Genomic DNA, 19,938 nt, shown 5'->3' with positions numbered 1-19,938 from the left:
TCAGTGCATGAGCCTGCTTGCTTCCTTGTGATACCAGAACATCAGAGCAACTTCACAAGACAGTCCTGTTTTCTGGAAAATACTTTATTGAGTGCTTAGGGAATTAAAAACTACAAGGTTTTGCTTGCAGTTGCAGAAGCAAGAAAAAAGTTAAACATAAATTAGTTACCTGATTTGCTACTTACAGTGCTTCTGAAACCCTCATTTCAATCAGTCATTGTCTACCATGACCTTTATATTAATATATCTGGCCATTAAATTTATGTAGCAGAGTATTTATAGATTAAAAAGTGCCTTTCTATGGCATAGGGCAATATTTATGAAAGCTGATGGAGATTTTCAGTCTTTTTACTAGGTTTCACCTACGCCCACGTGATTTTTCCAACATAGGTGACTTTATTCCATAATCCACCGCAGGAATAGGAATTAAGTAATTCAGTCAGTGTAAAATAAGCCCCACTTGTCCAGAAGCTTTAGTTGACTTAGATCAAATAAGAGAAGGAAAAAAAAAAAACAAAGAAAAAAAGAAAGCAGCCAGATAGTAACTGCAGTTACTCGAAACTACATTTGTTGTGTAGAATTTCCATTCCAAGTATTGTTTTCATCTTCTCCATCATCTTGAGTCCTCAGTCTATATATTTTGCCTTCTTTTTTGAAGTCTTCCCCCCGCTTTTCCACTACTCGTTTCCTGACTGCTTGCCTAGGGCACAAAGAACAGTGAGGTTTGACAGTTTCCTCAGTAATACTTACACAAAAGAAGCAGCAAATGCAATATACACAAATCATCCATCCTTCTCTTCTCCTCAATAATAGCAATCTTCAGCATTTTGTTTCCTTGGGAATCAGTACCCAGGTGAAAATTTGTCACTTAGCAATCAGAGTGGCAGATTCATTTTCCCTATCAATGAAGCAATACGTGGCTTTTCCACCAGGAACAGCCAAGCAGCTCTCCTAGTACACGGGAGATCTCATTCTCTGGGCAATACAACACCTGTCAGAACCAGACTTCGCCTGCTCCTGCTTCTTGGACGACCATCCCATAACAGTTTGATATGTCATTTTTAACATTTTTATCTTCCAAACAGTATCAGCTGAAGTGAAGCACACCTCTGTAGTTACAGCTCAATTCCCTGCTCATAAATGACTGCAAGACGATGTTTTTTCTACTGTGTAATTGAAAGTTCAGTTCCCCACTACAAGACTAGAGCAATTGCAGCCAGAAGCTTGAGAAACAGCCGCCTTAAACACTTTGCCTTACCTGCTCTGCTCCATGCTGCCCGATGTGGAGGCAGCTGAGTGGTCTTGCTGATGAGCTGATCTCACAGAGGGCTGTGAGGGGGGTGGGCTCGTAAACAGAAAGTTGCTAATGAATCTCCAAACCGCTAAGAGGGGGTAAAGGATTGTGCCCAAGAACTTCCACAGATCACTGCCTGAAGCCTGAACGACAGAAGTCGCAGGTCTTCCCGCCTGTCAGGAACACACCAAGCAAACTTGTCAGGTATTAAAGTCCTGCTCTTGTAGACAGAGTATCTCACGCATCATTTTGAAGCAGCTCAGCAGACACAAAGGTACAACTTTGGTGACATGTCAGACAAGAATCTATGCCACCATTTATCTGCTCCAGAAAAAACCTCTCCAAATCAGTCCTGACAAAAACTAGAGTAATTCCGCAATCTGTTTAGACAAAGGAAATCCCCAAATTCAAGCCAAATACTCTCATGGCTGACTAACAGCAAATATTCAGCTATTGTACTGCTGTCTGAAAAATCAAACACAGCAAAACCCAACACCTACCGGCAGCAACACTACTGAAGCACTGGGTGCTAACTCGAGTTCCAGTAACTTCTTTCCATAATCTTCTTTGGTAAACTCCCTCCTGGGAAACATTGTCGCCAGTGAGAAATTGCCGTAAGTGTTACCAACCGTCTGTGAAGCACATAAAGAAAACATTTTATTTAAAACTTTTCATTTTCAAACAACTGAATATTTGCCAGCTGAGTATACCTTAACAAGAGTTCTGTATCAAACTATCAATCACCCTCAGAGTAGGATATGAAATATCCTTCATTTTTCTCTTACTAATGATACACTGCAGCAATCCAAAGGCAGTTGGTGGCACTGGAGAAGGCTGCTACCAAAACTCCCTTCCAATACCCCACAAGGAAAGGAGTTGATGACAACTCCACCACCATCAACAGATGCTCACCAAATCATAATCAGCACATAGCTGAGAAACAAAATGCCCATTTACCTGTGCAGCAAACTGCCTGGCTTCTTCTAGCCGTGCTTCGGATGGGAACTGGTTCGTGAAGGAAGATCCATCGGGGAGGCGGAACTGAATCCTGGCTATTGCACTGCAGGACAGGTATTGGGGTCAGTCAGGACATGAACCCTTACAGACAAAGGCTCCTGGGCCTTTTGCTTGGTAGTAGTGAAATGTGGGAGAGAGGGACACTCATCCTGCCCAGGGCAGTGCAGATGGGTTGCAAGATTGAATTCACAGTGGAAAATCACCTGCTGATCTCTCACAATGCATCTCTTCCAGATCTCCATCCATATAATGTCCCTATAGGCTTGGACAATTCTTAAACCAGTGCTGGACAAGGCAGGAGACAACTCTGACACAGGCAGCTGATGGCCCCAACCCAGCCTTCCTGAATCCAAGCCATCCACACACAGCCCCTGGATCTGCACCCAGCTCCCCAGCAGTGCTGACACTGCCAAGTCATTCTGTCCAGGCATCATCTTTCGCATTCTCACCTTATCTAGTACCCACCAAGCTCCATGATACTGGTATTTAAATCAAAGCTCAGACACAAAAAGCTCTTATCTAACTAAAATAACACACCAGAAAAAGTGGTTAGTGTTTCACGATCACAAATGTCAAAAGGATGAAAGCTATCAAGGAACATCATGTTCATGTAAATAACTAATGTCATTGTTTAAACAGCTCAACATGGTTGTCAAGAGATGAGGAGATTACTCTCTCCCCCAAAATACACATTTGTGTCTCTACTGCATCTCACCTTCGCTCCCTTTGAGCTGCCTCTTTTCTGGCCTCTATTTCAGCCTGTTTAGCCTGAAGAGCTGCAGCTTTTGCGGCTTCTGCTTCTTCCCTCGATTTTGCAAAGCGAGCTGCCCTCTCAGCACGATCCTGTGGAAGGATCAAAGGAAAACCTTAATTGTTAACATAACTTCTTGCTTGACACTCATTAAAACAGACAGCTATGATCTATACTCATGAACCAACTGCACAAACAAACAAACAGACCATATGGAGAAGAGACAGTGGAACCGCAAAGAATTATTCACTGCCAAACTGCACATTCTCGTGTCATTAGCCAAGATGACACTTCTCACTGACTCACTTCCCACAACCAGTTGTTACTAGATGATCTTCCCATGCAAGCTCAACACTGCAGGGAAGATTAAGGCAAAAACCTTATGGGAAGTTACATGACTGCAATTCGAAGTGTTCTATACCAAAACCTAATAATGAGGAATAATTTCAGTTGTTATCAACTGTTTACATCCATATATGCACACCCATATAAACTAACTTGGAAAATAATCCTCCTCACCATTTTGAGAGCAGGGTTCTTGTGTATCTTCTACAATTATATACTCCCTGTGCTTCTCTTTTAGTACCATGCCTAAATGCAATTATTTTTATGTTTATATGATAATTCTCCACTAGGCTCAAGCAGTGTGACAGAAATGTTTGTTGAGATAGAAAAGAATTATGAAGATGAAAGCAGAAGTTTCATTTTGTACACAGGAAATGCTACATAAACCCCAAATACAAAAATCATTGCTATACAAGGCCAGAGGATTCCAAATGGAAAAATGAACAGTCTTTCAAAGCTTCATCAGATGAGATAATGTATCATTTTAGTACACTGTGAGGGAGAGAAACAGCAAGCTCTCTTCCAAAATGCAAAATTTACCATTGCAATCTGTTGCCTTATGCGCTCTCTAGCAGCCCTCTCTTCTGCCTTTTCTCTGTTCCTTTCTTCTAACATCCGTTTGGTCAATTCTTCTTCCTGTCGTCTTTTGTACTCCAACATTTCTTTACCAGTTTTCCTTCTTTCGATTTCTTTCTTAATTTCTTTCTGAATAGAAAGATATAAAAATTGGACCACAAAATTGCTTTGGACAAGAGGAAAGACTAAAGTATGTTTGTTTAAGAAGGCATTAAACATTTTTTCAAAAAAACCAACAAGCTGCAAGGATTTTTATGTTTTTGTGTTACCTGTTCTTCTTCTTTCCTTTTCTCCTCTCTTCTTTCTTCAAGCCTTTTTGTTAACCTAAATGTAAGAACAAAGTCAAAAGTCTTACCACTGCAGTATTTTCAAATGATAAAGAAGCATTTGCAAACCCAGGAGAACACATGAAAATGAGCTGCAGCACAGTGCTAATACCTCGTGTACCAGTAGTGATTCATTCCCATGCGGGTGCACCATCCATGCAAAGGGCGGTGGTGATTTCACCACCTCCCTTCTCACTTTTACAGTTGTTCCAACATTCCTTTTGTCCTTTTTTCCACTCATTAAATAAAGAATCCTACATATTCTTACTGTTGAACCAACTCACGAAGACACACAATAAGCAAACAGTATTTATGATCTGTGGTAACAGAAACACTAAATCTCAATCCCTTTTTAGCTATTTAAGCCATCTGGTTTCTTCTGCACATCACCTCCTAAAAGGGAACACAAGTAATATATATCCCTGACATAGATGCACATGCATCTGTCTCAGCTATCCAGAAAAATGCCTCAGAATAAAGACTGACTTAAAAGAAAAATGTTAATTCCTCAATAAAATAAAATCCCAACACATTTGAAGTCTGAGGAAAGAGCAGGCACGACCCAATGTGAAAAGTCATATAATCAGAAAAATGTTTGTATGGTAGCTGTTTTCTTCAAAAGAAAGTGGTAATTACCACAGAGCTTGGCCTCCTCTTTTTCCCCCTTGCAAATAACGCTGTAGATAAATTATGCCAGATTTGTATGGAAGATTAATGCATTTTTTAAAAAGGAACATTGATAATTATATTAAAATATTGATTGCATTGTCTTATCAGTGGTAGGTAAAAAATATGCCTCTCATCCAATAACTTCGGAAGAAAACTGAAATAAGCACGAAAAATATTTAAAACATATTTTAACATTATAAATATTCCTATTTGCTAAACATGTGTTATGGTTTTAGACAGGCTATTTCAAATACTATCAATCTTATTAAAAAAAGTTTATAAACAATATCCCATATTTAAAAACTACAAATAATAAATTAATCATGTTTTGAGCCAGGAGTTTCTGATCCCCATACTTCAAAAAACTCAACTCAGCTCATTACTGTTCACTGATCAAAGCATGAATCTCAGAATTGGATTCCACTGACTTTTGCAATATCCCTAAACTACAAACAGTCATCAAATCAACAAGGAGTAAGATGACATCTCTATACAAAACCTAGGTTGGCATTTTATTACACCAGTTTCCAGTGCTTTGAGTTCAATGTTTCAATTCATTTAAGAACTTGCAGCAAACATAACATCTCTACTGAAGTTATATCAAAGGTGAACACTTAAGAGTTTTCCAGATTACCTCTTTCTTTCAAAGTACACGAGAAATGATACTAATCAAAAACCTGGTTTGGTATCAGCCCTAGTATTGTCAGAGACATGTAATACAAAATAAGACCATATAAATATTCGCCAGATGACAACAGATTAAGGACCAAAATCCAGTAATGAAACGTGTTTGTTAAAAAAACCCCAAACCAACCCAAAACCCAACAAAACTGCTGAGAAGCAAATACAGCACATTAAGAAGTCTGCAAAAGAAGACTTGCCTTTCTACTTTGAGTGTAAGGTCATTCACAGGCTGAGCATCATTTGCTTGCTCATCTGCAGAATTAGTTGCCTCCTGGCTTGCTTGACCTGAATTTGCTTCATCTTCAAGGGATTTACAAGAAAGCAGTGCATAAGAAAAAAAGAAAAGGTGTACTTCTTATCATAACCATTATCAGGCTCCTTGCTAGCCACAATTTGCAGCAACTGGGATATCTCACGGAGATACGAGGTTCTGCTACTCAGACTCCCCCCCTCAACAATTTGGTTTCAGGTTACTAAGCAAAAAAAAAATGCTTTAATTGAATCCTTTTTCATGAAAGCATACACAATTTTACTGAGTTATAAACCACAGATTCCTCACTTATTAAAACTAAGCAGAATGACAAGTTATCCTCCCCTCTAGACTTGCACAAAGCATTCTGGAATGTCCCAAGTTTCTCCTCGGTGAGTCTGCTCACTCTATTGACTTTTATGTACCATCGTGTAACAACTTAAGAAAAACCATTTCCAAAGCAAATGAGGTGGCATTTGTGTCAGAACACTAACCATTACCAGCAGAAGATGCTGTTGTCTCAGGCACAGCAGCCTCAGGAGAGTCACAAACCCCTGCTCTGGGTTCTGCACTTTCTGGAGCACCATCAGACTGAGAGGAGGGGCAGGGAGCAGAGGCCTGACTGCCGTTTTCCAAAGGCCGCCCTTTCCCTGTGTGCATCTAAGAAATTGGGAAAAGAGAGAATGAAGCCCATGCAAGTTCAAATATTTTTCACAGGTTAAAAGGTCAAGACTGAACTATTATTGAAGAATTAGCCCTACTGAAAATATAAAACTAGATTTACCACATATTGTTGAGTATGGTACAATCACGCATTTCGTATTTTTTTCTAATTTTAGTCTTGCACTTGAAATCAAAGTGATAAAGCAACCTACACTTGTGTATAACTTTACCAATCCACATTACAGAACAATATTACAAAACCACGTTATGAGCTGAAGAGTAATCCCCTTAAAGGTGAGTTGTCATGTTTTGTCATTCCAGGTTACAGTTCATGACACATTTCTTCAGTACTGTGGGCTTACACAGATGATGTAAACCAAACAAAAATTAATGCAGCATTGTGCACAGAGCTTCCAACCTATGTACCGAACTCAAGGTTGCAGATTTTACTGCTGGAAGGACAGAACCAGTAACTCACTGGTTCAACTTTCACCAGTAACTTCCAAAGGCACAAGCTAAGGGCCAGGGCCATCACTGTCCTGAGCATCACCAGCTGCATCAGGAAGATCCAGCCTGTCAGCATTACCTGTTTGACTTTATGGATTCTGGTAACCAGCTCTTCCACAGAAATGCTGCCAGCAATGACTTCCAAAGGGATTCCATTGTCTCCTATAAAAAAACTGGATGGGACGCACACTACGGGATCTGCACAGCGACAGTTAAGGGTGCTCAATGACCCATGTTGACAGAGTAACATCACAGGGCAAAGCACAAGTCCTTCCTGCAGGAGCTCCTAGCCCAGTGCTCTTATCTCCAACTGGGCACCAGCAGTCAGGGCCAAGGGAGCAGGAACAAAAAAGATCCATCACATGCCACTGGTAAGCATTTCTGCTTTTCTTTGTACTGGTTAGGCCAAACTATTTTACTCCAACTTTTCAGGCAATTGATTTTGCTTTGACTTGAGAATGATTTTGTTTTAGTGTCAGACAACACCTTAAGTAGACAGTCATGAGATCTCCAGAACATGCAGGAAATCCAAGTTAAGGTGCAGAATTTCCAGCATCACACAGAACGAAAGATTGTAAGCAATGACCTCCTTAAGGCAAGCAGGGATTTACCTGACTTCACACCTGTGTGTGTGACAGAACCCAGGCCACTGCTTGTTCCTCCTCCTCTGCACCTCTGAGCCCCAGCTCATAACTCAAAGTACTTTTAGTTTGTTTCCTATGCTGATTAGTAGGACCAACAGGTTATTTAGATTACATAAAGCTTTAGATAATTTTCTATTTAGAGAATTACATAGGATTAACATAAAAAACCCAATTTGCTCACTTTCTCTAATAACTGACAGCTAGTTGAATACACAGATGGTATCTACTAACTACACAGTTTATTGCACAGTTTTGTGCCAAAATAAGTATTTTCAATAGCATCGCTTGTAAGTATTTGTCTTAAGAAGGGTATTAACTTGTAAAGAGCAATTATCTGTAATCATAATGTAGCATCTAAATGGATGTCAAAGGATACAAATTTGAGAAAACTGCAGGCATGCTTCACTGTTTAAAAGAAAAGATTCATTTAGGAGTAGCAATCATTTTGCAACAACTTCAGATTAAGTCTTTCATCATAAAAATAACTGTCCTACAAAACTATTTAAATACTTGAGAGAACACTAAAAGCAAATTTGCATTGCATCTTATCATTAACATTCTGCAAAGTGTTGACATGGTGACAATCCTTGGTTGTCACAGTTGACTACATAAGAATTAGGAAAACAGTGCTAAGAGGCAATTCAGGAAAAAGAAATCTAGTCTATTGAGCACAAATAATGTAGTAAATCTAATAAAATGTCTATAGAGCATTTCAAAATAATACCATTTGGGGAAATGTCAGTGCACTTTGTGCACATGGACTGGAACACAAACATAACAAAAATAGCTGAGTAATTTACCCAGGAACTTAAATGCTTCTCCATTCTGTGTGTTACAAAGGAGGCAAACACATTTTCTCTGGGGCTTTACAGATTTTTATCTTTCTGAATTCATGAAAGGTTTTTAATTCATTATGTAACTTGGCAAAGCAAGAACTGCCTCTAGCACTTGCATTTTTTTTCCAGCATTTTTGTGTCTCTTCCAGTTGAGAAAGGGCAACTTCAAGCACTCTATTACTAGTACTGGAATACAATCTGAGATGCACGAGTATATGCAGAACACAACAAGAAATTCTGACATTTTCTCAGGCTCTTGGGACTTCAGGAGTACTGAATTCACTTCTGCTCTGGAACCCTGTATGCACACTATCTCCTAATCAGGGTGAGGACTTCAGAAGCCTCTGACTCTCATCATCATCATCATCACTGAAATACTGTATAAGAGACAGAATTAGAATAGGCTCAAACCTTTTGGTGTCAATTTTAATAGCAACAAAACCATCTGATGCAGCTTCAGTCACCTTCTCGTCTTCCCACCTTGCAGCCATCTCAGTAGATTGTTCATCTTCACCTGCAAGACACAGCACACACCTGAGTTTAACCCAGCACAAATTGCTGGTTCTGCCCAGACTTCAGCTTTGCTTCAATCCCTTGGAATCACCTTTGTAAAACACTCTGGGGATTATTTTCAAGTCACTTTATAATTTTTTTTTAAATAATCTGGACACAATTCATTCCAGCTGGTTCACTTTGATAACATGTCAAAACTATGTTCTGCTTGCCCCTAGTTATAAATTTAATTACATATTATTACACCAGCTGCTAGTAGGGAAAACTGTGTTCTCCACTCCCTGTAAAATACATAATTCAGCAGGTAACATTTCATAGTTTGACACTATTGAAAAAACCCCAAACCAAGAAACATTTATTTATAGATTATTTGTAACTTAGTTTTGTATTCCAGTTCTTGACATGAGCAGTAACAGCAGGAGGGGAGGAAAAGGTGTGAGTAGCACAGAAGAACAAGAATAACATTTATTTCCCAAAACACCAGTTTAGTGAGGGCGTGGGTTAATAAATAGATTCTGATGAATATTAACCATCTTTCAACAAGTACACTGGCCTGCAACCGTTTCTTTATCTTCAATCTGTATCACCTCCTAGCAGCTTGGAATGGACTGCAGTCTTGATGAAGAATCTGAGTCACAAGTATAGAAGTATAGTAGTCCATTATTCAGTGACAACAACAAACCACTTGTTTGTTTCATCCCAGTTGCCATTCCATGCAATATTTTTGACTTGTTAAAGATCAGGAGCTACATGTGGCATCTCCCAGTGAAGCGCTGCTGTTTGGTCACAAGGCCTCTCACAGGGGCATGTATCAAAAACACCATTTCGGAGAAGCGGTTTTCAATTTTTCCCTGGAATTACTGGAGCAAGTAAGAGAGTATCTATCTCTATTATTATTCTTCTGCATAAGTAAGCAAATGTTTAGGCTATTTTACGTGGGAACCCTTCCTCTTGCTTTAAGTGAAGTGCTTCCAAGTGTGGTCAATGCAGCTGTTGTGCCCAGAGCAGCTCAGCCTCCTCTCCTGTTTCCAAACGCTCCCAGGCAGCTGCTTCACCACACACTGGTTCAAAAGGACACGTGCTCATCCGATTAGGCCACTAAAAATATCCAAATACTTGCCTGACACTAACTTTTCCACACAACCAACTGCTGGAGAAGAAAGAATGCTGAAAGACACAAACAGGGCAGAGGCTGCTCACAGTACAGTCTGAGAGGACAGAATGAAAATGCTGATGGCTCATGTTTTATAAAGCTCTGTGCCATGATGCAGTGATTAATATTGTAACTACCCACTGAACAGCTGCTTGTTCTCATACATTTTTTTGTTCTGGTAACCTTTTCTCATTTAGGGGTCAGGGTACATTTATTACAGCTTTGTAGTAGTGCTTATATCCTGAAGTCAAAACTCCCAGGTCACAGGAAAAACATCAGAGAAGTCAAGAGGTCAAGCACAACAGAACTTGACATAATTCATAATTCTGCTAAACACTGAGCCAGCACAACAGCCACAAAATTCTAGATCCCAAAACTCTCAGATTTCTTGTTTCTCAAACAAAAACATCACTTTATTTCACTTAGTGGAATGGTCTGTAAACAATTCACAATCATACTTTCTCATCTCTTAAACCTGATCAGGTAAATCTGCGTAGGGAAAACATTGATCATTTCTCAAGTGATTCACACACTGGACAAGACTTTTTCTGCAATAATTTCCTTCCTGCATGAGGAACTTACTCAAAACCATCACAGGTTGTCAGAAGACTTTAATTTCCCTCAGCATGCACTCATCAGGGAAGTGTTTTCCTTTCAGAAGGAGAGAGAAGCCCAGCTGACTTTTCCATGTCCAGCATTTCACAACTACTCAGTGAGAGAGGATTGCCATTCTGGAAATGCCAAGAAGTCAGGACATTAAACCATTCACTTCCTCCTCCTCCTCTGCGTCACTTCACTTATTTAACTTGAAAAGTGTCTTGATACATCTTGGCTACAGATAACTAACCAACAGCTTATGTGTGCAAATCATCATTAAAAAAAAATATAAAGTTATGAACAAAGGGAGGAGGGTTTCTACAAACGTTGTTAAAAAGAAACAAACATTTTAATATAAAGCTTTTTATTGTCAGACAGTAACCCCTTCATTTTTTCACTCTGAAAAGCACTTCTTATGAGTGGCCTGGTATTTTCATGATCAGACCATATCGAACCTTTGGAAAAAATAATCTTAAAACACCTCAGTCAGAAGAGATGAGGTTTTGTATCAAATGAACTATCAACTTTAGATTAGTGACTCAAAGAATCAAAGGCTTTTTAAACTCTGTAGGCTACAAAATCATCTACAGAACAGCTACCAGCAAGATACCAGGGATGTTCACAGAATCCTAACATATCTTGGGTTGGAAGGGACCCACAAGGATCATCAAGTCCAACTCCTGGCCCTGCACAGGACACCCCAAAAATCCTACCATGTTCCTGAGAGCATTTTCCAAATTCCCCCCCAAGTCTTCCCTGAGGAGCCTGTTCCACTGCCCAACACCCTCCGGGGGCAGAACCTTTCCCTGATCTCCTGCCAACACCTCCCCGGACACCACTTCACACCATCCCCCGGGGCACCTGCCCTGCCAGACCAGTTTCACTGTCAGGAATAGTCTCCACGTGCAGCAACAGGGGGAAACTGCTGCTGGCAATTACTGGATGCCACAAAATAACTCCTCTTGCTCCCCACACACAACCCCCTTACCTGGTGTGTCCAGAGGCCTCTCACATCTCACCTTAACATTTCACACCGGTTTCCTAAGGCAGACCCGCTCCACCTCGTGCTCTCTGGGGAGAATGGAGCAACCCCTCTTATTGCAACTTCCTATGAGTTCAACAGGATCTTTAATACCCTCACATCATCCTGTCACCAGAACGTGCCATGAAGGCTCTAAACACTGAGCTCAGAAATGCTGGGATCATGGCTGCAAGCAAAAACGCTTTGGGAGAAACCTGATCGAACAATGCGCACTTACAGTGACAAATGCCACCTTATTTTGAAGATAAATAAACACATAATTCCTTGCTTGACTAGAAAATATTCTGGAAGCAGAAAGAATAATCCACTTCTTCGTTTTCTAGAGAAAATGTAAGTGAAGTGCAGAGGAGAGGGAGGGACAGGCAGATGGTGGCAGAAACCAAACACAGATGGACATACCAGAAATTCCTAATTTTTGTCAACTGCACTTAAAAGCCATCCTCCACAATGGCCGACCCAAAATGATAGTTAACTTACATTTTCAATTTCTCTCATTATTTTTTTCCTTTATTCATTTTTTTCCCCATAGACATTACTTATGTACAGTAAGTGTACAGAACCAAACACTGCTGAAAGCTTGTTCTCCAGTGGGAAGTGTGGAGTGTAAAGGCTCAAAGTTACCATCACTGGTGCAGTGTGAAACGTGTTTCTACCCAAACACCAAACCCAATCTCTGCTAACACAAAACCAGACTGTTCTTTCAGCACTCCACATCCTTCAAACACAGCTGCTTCCACACACAGAGAGAAAGTTCTTGGGCTTCCCAACTTCCTTTCCCAGCACATGTCACACAGCAGTTTCATGACCAGCTCTGCCATGGGTCAGCTGCCCTGATCCCACAGTGCCCAGGGTGGGCCAGATGTCAGCAGAACTCTCCAACTCTTCCATTTCCAGATGTGCCTGGCTCAAGTCACGCTCTGCCTTTTCCAGGGCTCATAAGAACAAACAAAACAAATCCTCACAGCGCACACAATGACAAAACTAGGTTACATCCCTGCAACCACAAATTTATCTCCCCTGCTTATCTACATATTCCTACATCCACCTAGTCACCATCAGCATCTAACAGGCCTCATTCTGTGCACGATTTTTGTTTCATAAAAAATACTGGACATAAGTTACAACATGCATTTCTGAGCCCCTGCTATAGGTGTCAAGTTGAAACTATTCAGAGGCCCACCAAAGTTCCTCTGTCACTGCCCTCGTCAGCTGGGCAGGGGAGAGAAGGTAATGGAAGGCTCATGGGAAGAGATGAGGGCAGGGGGGTGATCGCTCACCTGTTATCTTCGCAAGCAAACCAGATTTGACTCGGGGAAAAAATTATTTAACTTATTACTAATCAAAAATCAGAGCAGGATCATGGGAAATAAAACCAAATCTCCTCCCCACCCTTCCTGCAGTCACTTCCTCACACCGTGTCACTGCTGCTCCTTCCTCCTCAGAGGTTGGACTCCTCATACTCTTCCAGCACGGGGTCCCTCCCAAATTGTGCAATGTGACTCTTTCCCAAGGGCTGTGGTTCTTCACGAACTCCTCCACCCCTTCCCTTACTCCAACACCAACACAACCTGATCTGTGGTCTGACAAGACCTTGATTTCCATCAGAATGTTTACTATCCAGCAGAAAATGCTGTTCTCCAAGTACATGGAGAGTTGAGTCAGCAAAGGAATTTAACTGCACTTTTCCGTTCACATCCCCTTTGGAAGTGAACTTCTTGAAGCCACGTGAGTCCCACAGTTCAATAGTTCTTAAGAGAACAACACTAAGTCACACATTTGACACTGTTGTTTCATGAGGCACCTGAAAAACTTCAAGCCAGGAGCACTTCTGTCAACAGTAAAATCTTAAGAAACCACACACACACGGATACGGAAAAGCTCAAAAATAAGCGAAAGAGCTTGTTTAATCACAGAATATCACTGTTTCAACTGTGTTGGAAAAGACTTCCGAGACCATCGAGTCCAACCTATGACCAAACACCACCTTGTCAGCCAGACCATGGCAATGAGTGCCACGTCCAGTCTTTCCTTAAACACTCCCAGGGACCTCACCAGCTCCCTGGGCAGCCTGTTCCAATGTCTAATCACCCGTTGGAAGAAATTCCTCCCGATGTCCAACCTAAACCTCCCCTGGCGCAGCTCAAGACTGAGTTCTCTTTCCCGTATTTTTTTTTTTTCATTGAGAAAGGCAGCGTACACAAGACGATGGGAATTCCTACAGGTTCCAATTACAGTGTTATGAAACACGCACTGTCGGTACGAGGAAAGGAAACGAAAGACAACAAACAGCCCGGAGAGCTGCACCGGCGAGAACCCAGTGCGGAAGAGCAGAACGGAGGGGAAGGCGACAATCGGACGGGCGATCCCGCTCCACGGGGCGGGCACGGACACGGCGGGCTGGGGCTGACACAGCACAAATCCCGCTCGGCGGAAGGGGCGGCGGGCGGGACACAGCTGGGAAGGCGCCGCCGGGCCGTGCCGGGGAGGGGGCAGCGGGCGGCCCCGGGACGTACCGTACCGTACCTGCCACGAACACGACGAAGACGGAGCTGCGCTCCTTGGCGGCGGCGATGGCGGCGGGGACGGAGCCGCCGAACCACATCGTGGCACCGCCGGGACCCGCCGCCCTCAGCGACAGCGGCACCGCGCCTGCGCCGCCGCCGCGCCAACCGCCCCCCGCGCGCCTGCGCGCGCCGCCCGCCGCCGCCGCCCCCTGATTGGCGGCCGCCGGCGGCACGCGCCCCTCCCGCCCCCCCCAGCGGCGGCCGCGCGCGGGGGGCGGTACCGGCTCGCTGCCCCTCGGCCCGGCGCCATCTTGGCGCTTCAGCCCGGAGTGCTTCCGCAGGCCGACATCGCCCCCTGCGCTGTCCGGGGGGACGCGGGCTCGGGGCGTCAGGGAGCTGCCCGTGTTTAGCCTAGGGAAGAGAAGGCTGAGAGGGGATCTCGTTTATACAAGTCCTGTGAGGAGCGGCTGAGGGGGCGTCCCAGCCTGGCGAAAAGGAGGCTCGGAGGGACCCTTTCCGCTTTCTACATCTCCCTGACAGGTGGAGCCAGGTGTGAGTCGGGGTCTTCTCCCACGGAACCAGCGACAGAACGATAGGACATAGCCTTAAGCTGCGCCAGGGCAGCTTTACGTTGGACATCAGGAAAAATCTCTTTACAGAAAGGATGGCTAGACATTGGAACAGCCTGCCCAGGGAGGTGGTGGAGTCACCGTTCCTCTCGGTCTTTAAAGAAGAGCTGGATGTGGCACTCAGTGCCATGGTCTGGTTGACGTGATGTTTGATCAGTTTCGATGAAGAGACCTCGATGATTTCAGAGGTCTTTCGTAAACCAGTTGACTCTGTGATTCTGTAATGCACAATAAACACCTCAGACAGTCTCAAAGGCAGGTACCAAGAGGATGGTGCCGGGCTCCCTTCAGTGGTGCCCAGTGACAGGATGAGCAGCAATGGCAGTACAAAAAATTTCACCTCAATATGAGGAAGAAATTCTTTACATTGAGGGTAGCAGAGCACTGGCACAGCTGCTCAGGGAGGGTGTGGTGTCACCCTCTCTGAGGACATTCCAAACCCACCCGGACACATTCCTGTGTCACCCGGTGCAGGTGACCCTGCCTTGGCAGGGGGCTTGGACAGGGTGACCTCCACATGTCCCTTCCAACCCTGACAATTCCATGATCCTGTGAGGCAGCTGCCAGAGAAAGGGGCCCCTCCTGCACCCGGGGCTGTGAGATCCGATGGCCACAGCCATCCCTGCCCCTGGGGGGAGGCAAGGGCGTGACTGGGGGGACAAGGGATGGAGGAAATGACAGAAATCCATGTTGAATAGAACAGAAATTGAGTGGTGTGCAGCGATCCTCCACAAGCAGCAGGAGGTGAAGCCAGGCCATCCTCCATGCTGCCAGGCTTTGTGAGGAACTGGCACAGCGCAGCCAGCAAGGCAGGAAGACTCCTTGATAGACATTTCACAGCAGCGAGGACAGGACAGTTGATGTCAAGTGCTCTGATGATAACGTTTTGGACAGAACACTGCACTTGAGCTTTTCTAAAACACCATTAGGGCTGTGACTGTGTGTACTGGGTAACTCGCTGAGGCAGGCACTCAGACACTGAAAGGCCAAAAGACACGCAGTCTCTCAGTCTGGAAAGCTTTCACTGTCGTACCTCGTGTAACTGGATAGTAACAACTAAAAAACCCTACAAACTTACAATGAAAAGGAAGCAAATCAGTGTTGACAGCAGTGTACAAAATCTGTCTTACCTCTCCCAAGATGAAGCATGTGGAAATCATGTCACAGTAATCCTGCTCACAGGGTAAGCTTTGCATGTGTGTCGTGCCTCTGCACGTTTCTTAAAGAAATACCATCAGAAAATGGTTCCGAGATGGATTTTTAAAAAAAAAAAATGTGTATTTTTGTATTTTCTTTCTTTATGATACAAAAACTTACTTAAGGGCAATGCCAAAGGTTTGATAGCATCAAATTATAGATTTGTTTTTGGATGTGAACAAAGAGACATCTCTGTTACACAAGTGCATGCAGAGGAGGAGGTTAGGTTGTAAGGTGTATCTTGAATTCTGTAATAAATTTGGATGTGCTGCACTAATTCTCGTGGCATTTCCAGCAACTGTAGTTTGCATTTACTGCATCTGATTTGGAACTCTAATTTAGAAGCCAAGTTTCACATGAGGGGTAAAGTGCAATGTTGAACACTGTATGTTCTGAAAATTGTTTTGCAAATACGTTTTTCAAACTCTTCGATACCACTTGAAACAAGGAAGAAAAAGAAGGGCTTACTACTGACTGGACATGTAATTTTTGTGAAGGTGTACAATCTCTTAGATCCTCAGGAACTATTTATGTTAATTCTCAAATAATTACAATTGTAGAAGTGGAATTCTCCAGCTGTAGGGTCACTGACTTGCTGCTGTTGGATGTGCCCTTGCTGTTCATCTGAGAGCTTTTGGCACAAGTATGTCTGGAAACAACAGAGGTTTGAGTTTGTAGGCCTAGAAAAAGAGAGGATAACTAACTAGTAAGTAGAAAGTTTTATTGAGAAATATGAAAAAACAGTTTGACAGCTGGAGCATTACCTGGGATTCAGTTCTTTGAAGGAGGATGTCTTGTATGGGAAACAATGCAAGGCAGTAACTCGCATTCTAAGAGAGTAATTTTTTCTCCCCAAAACCAGGAGACATCCATCTAGATTAAAATGGGAAGTATCTTTATTAGGGAATTCCTTTTTTAAATTGCGCTGTTGCTTCACCCTAAATCAACAGTTAACTAAAGAATCCAAGTTGTCAGTTTAAGCCAGTGAAAAGTCAACAAATTTGAGCAAGCATGGAGTCAAGGTCTGGTGTATTTCCCAGACTGTATAAATCAGTGTGGTAGACTATCAGAGCACACTTAATAATGATGTTTCTTAGTAACTACATTGGAAAACCAAAGAAGGGCAAAGCTAATTAACCCTACAACTAGGTCAAAAGTTAGGATATTAGAAAAAAGCAGAATGCCAGTGTCTCCCTCTCAAGTTCAAACGGAGGCCACTGTAATTCAAGTATGATGTGCAATATTGCTTGTAAATACTCCTTTTAAACTGTCAAGTGATTCTGGGAGATGAAGTGTCACAGATCCCTTGGTGTTGAGGTCAGTGCAGCACTGAGTGTGTCTTCCCCCTCTGCCCACCTGTGTCTGAGACATTCCACCGCTGTCAGCACCTCATCAATCCCCAGCCAGTTCACATTCCCGGATAACTAGGACACAGGAGCAGAATTAAGAATAAACCTCATTGTTAAGCATTATCCACAGCAACACAGTTTATTTTTATAACTTATTCCAGTTTTAAAAGCATACAACTGCCAATGACACACAGCTTGTCCTCTACAGCTCTTTGGTTTACAGCACCAGGCTCACCTGACATTCTGGTTTTCCTTCCCAAGTGCAGGCACAGTCCATTACGGCTGCATGCATCCCATATAACAACTCAGTGCATGAGCTTTACCAGTGAGACTGGAAAATTAAAAAATAGCAGCAAACACTGAAGTGCTTGTGTCCTGGACCAAATTATAATGCTTTATCATGTCTTCAGCAAGATCCACTTTCAACCCGACACATGTTGACAAACATCGTGAAACATCAGGCAGTTGCAAGGAGGATCAAAAATCAACCTTGCAGTGAGGGCTGCTGAACGGAGTCAGGGCCAGACTGTGGCCCTGAAAGGACACAAGGCAGACACTGATGTAAGAGCAGGCTCATACACCTTGTGGTAAGAACATAATTGCACACATTTTCAAGTAATCCAAGAGGCAACTTCATTTATACTGAAGGTTTCGGATGTGAATGGTGACTTTGGTCTTGGGTTCCAGAATAAGATAACTTACAGGGACTTAATTTTCAGAATGTTCTGGAAATCAGGCCCTTTTAAGGGTTCTGGTCTACACCTAAGAAACAAAGCTCCAAAACGAAGTCACATTAACACTGTGGACTTGAATTTTATACTTCCTGACATCAATAGGCAAAAGACTCAAAATGTGAATAGGAGGAGGATATTGAAAAGAGGCAGTGCATCAACCTTTATAAAAACCAAGCTGCAGAAACATTGAAGGGATTGAAATAATTGCTTTCATAGTTAGAAATGTATTAAAATTCCAGCTACAATAATTTCTCATGACCTGTAACCTTAAAGTGTTTTGGTCAGTTTTCTCCAAAGCTTCATCTAAACATTCTTTGCTTCAGGGCTTAATACAGGAACTTGAAGCCTGCACCAGTTTTATGTGGAAAAAACATATCATGGAGCTAAATAGTATTTATAGAAAGGAAGTTGTAATTTTGACTCCCTTTCAGGCATCCAAGCTAGTACAAGGTTAACTGAAAACAACAAACAAGTCAGGTGTAAAGTTTTAAGGCACAAATGAGCGTCATAGGATGAGAATGTAACTATTCATTCCACCTGGAGAGGGAACTGGCTTGTAAAAAGATAGGAAGTAGGTAAAAAGTTCACCCTGTGAAAGGCATGTTGTGTACCCAAAGTACCTTATTGGATTCACTGAGCTACAGGGTTCTTCTGGTGCTTTGATAAAACCCCATCTGCAAACAGCTACCCTGTACCATCCAGAGCTTGAAAATCATGTGTCCTACAAAAGCCTTAGGGATGGCTGCAGTCTCTGTACACCACAGCACAGGTTTCTTTCTTCACACACTCCGCTCCTTTTCATGTCATTTTTCTAAGCGTATGTGAGCAAAACCAAAATATTTCATGTTAGAACAGGTCACATTTGCTCAAGGACGAATGTCAGGGAAGATGCAAGATGCTTGCATCCCAACCAAGCCTGCCTCACCAAAACACAGCAGCCACAGCCTGGCAGGCACCTGTGGGCTGTGAGGATGTTGTAGGGTGTGCTGGAATGATCCACCCAATTCCAGCATCAGACCCGCCTGGTTTGGGGAGTCCTCAAAGTATGGGGCTTAAATTTATTTTCTTAAGTTTTAATTATCTTTTTGACTGTAATATCAGAAATTCTAGGAAGTGTTCACAGTTCAGGGAGGAATTTTACGATATGTGTTAATTAAAAATTAAAATCAAGAAATAGTAGCTTTTGGTGGAGTGGGTAATGGCAGCATTTGTTCAGCTTTTTTGCTTATTCTCCCAGTGCTTTTCCTTAGTTCTAAAACTTAAAACACACTCTCAGTAAAACAAACCAGATTATATTGCTGCAGTGGAGTCCCCACTTAATTCCTTTCAAAATAGCTTTAATGGTAAATGAGAGGAAGCTGAAATACACTGGAGTACTAAAAGATTTGTTGAGAACATAAGAAGGCATTTTACATGCATGTATTTAATGCATAAAGTGCTTTTATTTGCTTTCTAGACTGTGATCCAAATCCGCGGAACAAATGCAGTGCCAGGGGTTTTGCACATAGTGCCTGGGCTTACGTGGTTTAAGGAGCCAGAAGAGGCAGACGGGTATAAAGGCCAGGAAGGTATAAACTGCCTTGGTTAGATGAGTTTGGATCCTGTTTGCTTACTAGAGAAAGTATGAAATAGCACAAACCCAGGAATAAACACAACTG

The 19,938-nt window shown here is 42.6% G+C and overlaps 1 protein-coding gene across 2 annotated transcripts; it reads right to left on the bottom strand.

Moving 5' to 3' along the window:
* Positions 1-68: 68 nt before the first annotated feature.
* Positions 69-14,503, bottom strand: UBXN4 (UBX domain protein 4). Of its 2 annotated transcripts, none has more exons than XM_066190383.1 (13): positions 14,391-14,503; positions 8,974-9,076; positions 8,103-8,131; positions 7,162-7,280; positions 6,413-6,572; positions 5,860-5,962; positions 4,253-4,307; positions 3,948-4,112; positions 3,027-3,154; positions 2,252-2,354; positions 1,795-1,926; positions 1,259-1,467; positions 69-700 (listed from the first exon to the last, which is right to left on the bottom strand). In XM_066190383.1, the coding sequence occupies exons 1-13, from the start codon at positions 14,467-14,469 to the stop codon at positions 562-564; spliced, it is 1,524 nt and encodes a 507-aa protein (XP_066046480.1). In that variant the 5' UTR covers positions 14,470-14,503; the 3' UTR covers positions 69-561. The 2 variants fall into 2 exon arrangements, with proteins under 2 accessions (XP_066046480.1, XP_066046479.1); XM_066190382.1 differs by having other exon boundaries at positions 6,407-6,572; positions 14,391-14,502.
* Between the last annotated feature and the right edge of the window lie 5,435 nt (positions 14,504-19,938).

Source organism: Chamaea fasciata, unplaced genomic scaffold, assembly GCF_029207755.1.
Source record: "Chamaea fasciata isolate MVZ Bird 193981 ecotype frontalis unplaced genomic scaffold, bChaFas1.0.hap1 SCAF_8, whole genome shotgun sequence".
Lineage (NCBI taxonomy): Eukaryota > Metazoa > Chordata > Aves > Passeriformes > Sylviidae > Chamaea > Chamaea fasciata.
This window is presented reverse-complemented; position numbering and strand designations above follow the sequence as displayed.